Below are 8,298 nucleotides of genomic sequence, written 5' to 3'. Positions count from 1 at the left end.
CTGGGCCAGAGGGCCCACTTGCAGTGCGGTTCGGCGGGGGTTTGTAGGTTTATGGAGAGCAAAGTCTAGGGAGCCGAGACATCTGTGCCTATAGGCTCCTGTGAGGTAAATCCAGGCCTGGTTACAGCGCTGGTTGAGGGGTTAGACGGGCAGGAGGCAGGTAGAAGGAGATCTCTCATAATTCTCTATTTCATTTCCTCTGATTTCCTGTTTTCTTCTCCTCAGGTAGCTCCTGTACAGTGCAGATTGACAGAGAAATGCTGTTTATACCATTTCGAGAGTATGGTTCTCTAAACTGCACCAGCAATGACTGTACCGACAAACCTACGTGGGAATCCAGATTTAGAAAAGAAAATATAATAGAAGGAGCCGGTTTTACATCAGTTGATGTCAATGCTATGGACTGGAATGGAGCGACCATAGCCTGCCAGGTGGATCCAGATGTTGGAGACTTAGGGCCTGATTTACAAAGCGGTGCTAACAGTTAGCACGCTGGTGAAAAGCTCTTTATCATGCCTAAACTCAGTTTAGGCATGATAAGTTTAGGTGTGATAAGTTTAGGTGTGATAAGTTTAGGCATGATAAGTTTAGGTGTGATAAGTTTAGGCATGATAAGTTTAAGCGGCAACTACGTTAGCACCGCAGTGCACAGCTGATAAAAAGTTTTACGCTAGCAAAGTCTGGTGCACTTCGTATAAAGTTTAATAGCGCTGCTTTGCGTGCGGGACTTTGCAAGCGATCTAAACTTATCTAAACTTATCATGCCTAAACTTATCACACCTAAACTTATCATGCCTAAACTTATCACACCTAAACTGGCTTTTCACCAGCGTGGTGCAATGGTTATCATGCCTAAAGTCTCTAACTGGGTTAGCACCGCTTTGTGAATCGAGCCCATAGTCAGATCCCAGGTCACAGTCATGGCTTATGGTAAGTTGGTCCTTCACATACTGGAGTGAGGTTCTCTCTCTCTATAATGGTATACAGGGGAGGGGCATCTTTGGGAAAGGGAGAGTCTGGATTGCAGACTCATAGGGAGGTGGGGACAGGATGCGACATCTGCTCCCCCTGCACAGCCTCTGGGGGGCACTTCAGCAGTGAAGCAATGTTATAATTTTTTTTTTAATTTGCCGTCTCTGCTATGTAGTAGCTGCAGAGCACGGTACTTGGCTGCTCAGCCCCGCCCCCTGTCTCTCCTGTCTCTCACACACAGATCAATTCAAAGAGTGGAAGGTTGCCGGCACCACAAAGTCTGTGGCCGTATCACTGGGTGTGAGGATGGAAGGATATTCTAAAGGCCACCTTTTAGTTGCATTAAATACTGCGTGCTCATGACTGATGAATAGAATATACACATAGGATCAGCATCGATAAAGAAAACAGTTGAGTCAGGCACTGCAGTGATTGCTGTTTTAATGGTGTTTCAAATTAAAGTGAATCACCATAGTTGTATCAAAAATTGTGACATTCAATAGGTAGGTACAAAACATCATCATCAATGAAAAAATTCGTCATGTGCAAACATCTTGTGCATTCAAACAGTTGCAAGAGGAGGATGTCCTACCATGTCAAAAGGTGGCGGTGGTGGGTGCAGGGCAAAAACGGTAGCCTAACGGCCGTTTCGCATGGCGGTGCTTCTTCCGAGGCTGATCCACGTTTATACACATGAAAACACAGGCTTTTATTTCCTGTGTCATGAACTGGGGGCGGGTGCGCTATGACGTGCTGTATTATGATTATTTTCTGGTGAAACGCTGGCCATATTACAATTATTTTATGGTGAAACACTGGCCACATTACGATTGTCTTATGGTGAAACGCTGGCCACATTACAATTATTTTCTAGTGAAACATTGCTGTATTATGATTATTTTATGGTGAAACGCTGCCCACATTATGATTACCGTATATACTCGCATACAAGCCGAATTTTTGACCCCCAAAAAGGGGGTCAAAAGTTGGGGGGTCGGCTTGTATGCGAGTCTTCCCTGGTGGTCCGTGGTCCGCGGCCCCCGCTACCCCCTGCCCGCTCCCCCCGCCGCCGCTGCTATTACTTGTTTCGGCAGCGGCTTCCTCGTCCCCGGCGGCTCTTCCTCTTCCCCGCTCTCATGCCTCTATGAAGAAATCACAGCAGCGCGCCCGGCGCTGCTGCTCTGATGATGCAGGGGGCAGGAAAGAGCGGTTCCCATGGTAACGGCGATGCAGATCGCCGCTACAGGGAGCCGCGCTCTTTCCTGCCCCCTGCATCATCAGAGCAGCAGCGCCGGGCGCGCTGCTGTGATTTCTTCATAGAGGCATGAGAGCGGGGAAGAGGAAGCGCCGCCGGGGACGAGGAAGCCGCTGCAGGTAATAGCAGCGGGGGGAGCAGGGCACTATACCGGCCACTACCTACCTACACTGGGTACTATACTAGCTATACTGGGGCACTACCTACCTAAACTGGGCACTATACTAGCTAAACTGGGCGCTATACTAGCTATACTGGGGCACTATACTAGGTACTATACTAGCTATACTGGGGCACTACCTACCTATACTGGGTACTATACTAGCTAAACTGGGCACTATATTAGCTAACCTGGGCACTTTACTAGCTATACTGGGGCACTCTACTAGCTATACTGGGGCACTCTACTAGCTATACTGGGGCACTCTACTAGCTATACTGGGCACTATACTAGCTATACTGGGCACTATACTAGCTATACTGGGGCACTACCTACCTAAACTGGGCACTATACTGGCTAAACTGGGCACTATACTAGCTAAACTGGGCACTATACTAGCCATACTGGGGCACTACCTACCTATACTGGGCACTATACTGGCTAAACTGGGCACTATACCAGCTAAACTGGGCACTATACTAGCCATACTGGGGCACTACCTACCTATACTGGGCACTATACTGGCTAAACTGGGCACTATACTAGCTAAACTGGGCACTATACTAGCTATACTGGGGCACTACATACCCATACTGGGCACTATACTAGCTATACTGGGACACACTGGGGGGATTACGTGGCCTGCACCAATCCAGCATTTCCTACCCCCGGCTTATATGGGGGTCAATCATTTTTCCCTGTTTTTCCATGTAAAAGTTGGGGGGTCGGCTTATATGCGGGTCGGCTTATATGCGAGTATATACGGTATTTTCTAGTGAAATATTGCCACATTATGATTATTTTATGGTGAATTATTGCTGCATTATGATTATTTTCTGGTGAAAGATTGCCACATTACGATTATTTTATGGTGAAACACTGCTGCACTGCTTGTGCACTTTCATGTGTCAGAGGTAATGGTTCTTGCATTTCATGTGTCAGCGGTAATGGTTCTTGCATTTCATGTGTTGGAGATAACGGTTGTTGCCAGGGCTGGCCTTAGGTTTCACAGCGCCCTGAGCGTAACCAGATTTTGGTGCCCCCCCTCCCCAGTCAGATACCTTTTAGGGCTCGTTCACACTGGAGGCGCTTTTGGACTTTTTAAGCGCTGGCGATTTTTTAAAATCGCCCTGAAAGCACTTGTGTAATGATTCCCTATGAGACAGTTTGTTTCCGATTTGCTCAGAGAAATGCTGCATGGACCAAGGTATAAGAAAAACGCAAAACGCTCACAAAATCACTTTATGCGGCAATTGCGTTTTTAAGAATAAATACATAGTATTTATTCTTTTCCGGGTCAAAGAGAAATCGCCGGGAAAGGGGAAAAAAAGCGTCAAAAAAACACCAAACGCAATTGTAATCACAAGTTGTAATTTGATCTCACAGATGAGATAATCTCATTTGAAAACACAGGATATTACCAGTATTACTGCTTCCATGAAAGCAGGAAGTACACAGACTGCAGATTTATTGCAGGATTTGTGCATCAGCTGTAACAAAGAAATGTTTTTCTGTAAAAGCGGTTATGCTTTTAGAGCAGAGAGGACGTTCTGAGCTCAGGTCCGCTTTTAGGCAGATCTGAAGGCAAAAGCTAAAGAGGGGAGCAGGGAGGAGGAGAGAGCAAGAAAGGAGAGAGGCTGCTAACGAGAGGAATAAAGGAGAGAGTGCAAGAGAAGGAAGGGAAGGAGAGAAAGAGAGGGAGGTTGAGGGAGGATGGAAAGGAGATGGTAGGCAAATAGAGATGGGAGGAAAGCAGAGAATGTAAAGGGAAGAGTGACTGTGTGGCAGAAAGGCAGAATAGAGAGTGAGGGAGGGAAAGAGAGGAGAAAGTAAACCATGAGGTGAAAGAAGATAGGACACACAGAGCTACGGAAAGGAGAGGACAGGGAAATAGGAAAGAGAAGGGAGGACAAAAAGAGAGAGAGGATTGTGGTGGGGAGGCAGGTGAGAGAAAGTTAGCAACAGCAACATGAATTTAGTTGTAGTCAGCTGTACTGTGCAGGCACTGCAGGGGCAGCAGGGTCATATCAGACACACAGCAGGCAGACAGCCTGCACTAGGGAAATAAAACAAGAGAGAGGAGAGAGTTACAGCAATCACATGGGGTGTCCGCGGGACAAGGAGCATTTAGCTGGCTGCAACTCTGGCAAATCAACTTATCTAAATAGGCATCAGGACTCCTGCTGTCACCATGTATGGGCAGTCATCATCATTATCCGTGACAGGCTACAGATAGTATGGCTGCAGCAGTCACTGGAGATGATGAAATCTGATACTCTCTGCAGTGTCGGGAGAAGACACACTCTGTGGCAGGTCCTGATGCCTATATAGATAAGAACACTTGCCAAGCTGTACACTGACTCACCTTCTAGCAGCCTGGCCTGGGAAGTTGCAGAATGCTGCTACTTTCAAAAGCAGCCGGGAAGAAAGGGGGCGTGGTGGTGTATCCAATGAGTTTCACCAATTCTCTTCCTGGTCTTTGCCCCCATCACCCCCAGCGGCACCAGGGGGCGGAGCTACCATGCGAGAAGGACCTAGCCGGAGCATGGAGGCTGCAGCCAGCTCCATAACACATACGCGACCAGGGCGGCAGGAGCGCCCCCTGGAAGCCGGCGCCCTGAGCGATCGCTCCGGTCGCTCAGGTCAAAGGCCGGCCCTGGTTGTTGCATTTTATGTGTTGGAGGTAATGGTTCTTGCATTTCATGTGAATCAGAATCAGAATAATTTATTTCGCCAAGCATGACAGGATCACACCTGGAATTGGGTTTGGCACATTACAGAGCTCAACATCTACAAGGACATGAATAATAGTGAACTAAAACAAGAGACATACATGATAAGCATTTAAGAAGATACAACAGATAGTGGAGGCAGGCTATGAGGGCTCGGCCCATAAGTTCCAAGCGCGTCTGTGAGTCTAAGAAGGATGGGGTGGAGGTGAGACGTGGGTGGAGTTCAGGAGATTTACTGCTGAAGGGAAAAAAGAGTTCCCGTGCCTCGTGGTCCTGGTGGGGATGACCCGGAATCTTCGCCCTGACCGCAGGCGACTGAAGTAGCAGTGGCCAGGATGTGAGGGGTCCATGGCTATCTTCAGCGCCCTCGTGTGTAGTCTCGAGTTGTAGAGTAGATCAAGTGGAGGGAGGGGTTTCCCGATGATTCTCTCTGCTGATCTAATGACCCTCTGGAGTTTTTGTCTGTCGCTGGCGGAGGAACCAGCGTGCCAGACCAGGATGGAAGAGCAGAGGATAGATTCTGTGGTGGCAGAGTAGAATCTTGTGAGGGCATGCTGGGGCATGCCAAACTTTTTCAGCTGACGGGGAAAGAAGAGTCTTTTCTGGGCCTTTGCCACGGTGGAGCTGGTGTTAGCCTTCCACCTGAGGTCGTTTGAGATGGTGGTGCCCAGGAGGCGGACGCAGGGAACTATCGCCACTTCAGTTCCGTCAATGTGGATTGGTGGTGGAGAAGGGGCATGCTTCCTGAAGTCGATAATCATCTCCACAGTTTTAGCTGCGTTAAGGACCAACCTGTTCTCCCTGCACCAGTGGCAGATACTGTCTGCCTACTGACGATAGGCACTCTCATCTTCCTTGGTGATAAGGCCAACGATAGTGGTGTCATCTGCAAATTTGACAACCTTGACAGAATCTGCTGTGGATCTGTAGTTGTTGGTGTAGAGGGAGAACAGCATTGGAGACAGGACGCAGCCTTGTGGAGCCCCCATGTTCGTGGTCCGTGGTTGGGAGGAAATGTCGCCCAGCTTGACAGATTGTGACCTGTGGGATAGGAAGTCCGTGATCCAATGGTGTAGGCTGGAATGGACACCGAGTGTAGCTAGACCCTCCTGAAGTCTGCGTGGACAGATGGTGTTAAATGCCGAACTGAAGTCCAGGAGGAGGACTGTGGCATACGAGTCTGGCCTGTCCAGGTGGTTGCTGATGAGCTCCAGGCAGATATTGATGGCGTCATCGGTGGACCTGTTTTCCCTGTACGCAAATTGGAATGGGTCTAGGAGGGGCGTGGTGGAGGACTTCAGAAAGGACAGGACAATCATTTGTGTCGGAGATAACAGTTGTTGCATTTTATGTGTCGGAAGTAATGAATCTTGCATTGCCTCCTCACTGTTACATTACAGTTAGCCCCGCCTACATGACTTCATGACCACACCCATTTTTCACCCTAGCATTACTGAAAAAAAAATGTGCTCGAACATGATGCCCCCTTCACATTTCTGACTGCCCCCTCATACGTGCCTTTCTAGAACCGGCCCTGTAGTTAATCATTAAAGGTATCAGCTAAACAACTCTTGTTGTTATGTCTTCAGATATGTCATTGGATCTTTTTTTTCTATCTACAAACACATGACCATTGACCAAATATTATGATTTTCATTTTGTTTTACTAGATTGTGTCATCTACTTTTTGGACTTGTTTGAAAATCATATGATGTTTTATGTCGCATAAATATAAAAATCTAGAACGTTTTAAAGGGTTCACAAACTTTAAAGTGAACTCAGGAGTGATATGGAGGCTGCCATATTTATTTCCTTTTAAATAATACCAGTTGGCTGGCAGCCCTGCGGATCTGTCCATCTGCGGCAGTGTCTGACCAGAAATGAGCATGTCCCTAATCTTGTCAGATTTGACCAAAAACTCATAAACACCTGATCTGCTGCATGCTTGTTCAGGGGCTATGGCTGAAATTATTAAAGGCAGATGATCAGAGGGCTACCAGGAAACTGGCATTGCTTAAAAGGAAATAAATATGGCAGCCTCTCTATCACTCTTGAGTTCTCTTTAAAGCACAACTGTACATTTGTCTGAAGTTAAACTTGATGGGCAGATGTCCTTTTTTTCTACCAAATCTCTATATATAAAATCGGATGTGTGTGTGTGTGTGTGTGTGTGTGTGTGTGTGTGTGTGTGCGTGCGTGCGTGCGTGCGTGCGTGCGTGCGTGCGTGCGTGCGTGCGTGCGTGCGTGCGTGTGTGTGTGTGTGTGTGTGTGTGTGTGTGTGTGTGTATGTGCCGCGATCACTCGAAAACGGCTTGACCGATTTGAACGAAACTTGGTACACAGATCCCTTACTACCTGGGATGATATGTTCTGGGGGTCTCGCGGCCCCCCTGCATACCTGGGCGGAGCTACAAACAGCATGTCAGATTTCACCCATTCAAGTCAATGGAAAAAATGTAAAAGGCTGCCATTCTCACAGTAATCAAGCTAGAGTCCCCACACTTGGCACAGTTGGTCACTTGGTGACTGAGGCTACAAATCCAGGAAAAGTGGGCGGAGCATAAATCAGCCAATCAAATTTCAGCCGTTCATTTTAAATGGGAAAATGTAAACTGCAGCCATTCTTACACTGTTAATCGCAGGGTTCTCAAACTTGGCACATTTGGTCACTGGGTGAATGCGATTAAGATTCAAGAAAATGGGTGGAGCCTACAACAGCCAATCAAAATTCACCTATTGATTTTCAAGGGGAATATTTAAATTGCTGCTCTTCTTACACTTTTAATGGCAGAGGCTTCAAACTTGCTACAGTCGGTCATTGGGTGACTGGGGTCCAAATTCACTAAAGGGGCGGGGCCACATACAGCCAATCAGATTTCCTTGGTGGATAAACTGCTTCCATTCACACATTTTTGATGCCAGGAACCTGAAAGCTCACACACTTGGCCATTGAGTGACTGTGTGTCAATGTTACAAAAAGTGGGCGGAGCCAAAACAACTTTTACTGGGAAAATATAAACTGCAGCCATTCTTACACCGTTAATGGCAGGGTTCTCAAACTTTGCACAGTTGGTCATTGGGTGACTGAGATTAAGATTTTGGAAGGTGGGTGGAGCCTACAACAGCCAATAAAAATTCACCTTTTGATTTTCAAAGGGAATATTTCATCTGCTACCATT

At 47.3% G+C, this 8,298-nt stretch overlaps 1 protein-coding gene across 1 annotated transcript in view; it reads left to right on the top strand.

Annotated features, from left to right (window-relative positions):
- The first annotated feature begins 902 nt into the window (after nt 1-902).
- Nucleotides 903-8,298, top strand: part of ICAM4 (intercellular adhesion molecule 4 (Landsteiner-Wiener blood group)) — a 29,210-nt gene continuing 21,814 nt past the window's right edge. The window contains exon 1 of the mRNA XM_068272213.1: nt 903-930. Coding sequence (XP_068128314.1) covers nt 921-930 — 10 coding nt within the window. The 5' untranslated portion in view covers nt 903-920. The remainder of the gene's footprint in view (nt 931-8,298) is intronic.

This window comes from Hyperolius riggenbachi, chromosome 3 (assembly GCF_040937935.1).
Source record: "Hyperolius riggenbachi isolate aHypRig1 chromosome 3, aHypRig1.pri, whole genome shotgun sequence".
Classification (NCBI taxonomy): Eukaryota; Metazoa; Chordata; class Amphibia; order Anura; family Hyperoliidae; genus Hyperolius; species Hyperolius riggenbachi.
The sequence above is the reverse complement of the archived record's forward strand: the minus strand, read 5'-3'. Positions and strand labels throughout refer to the sequence as shown.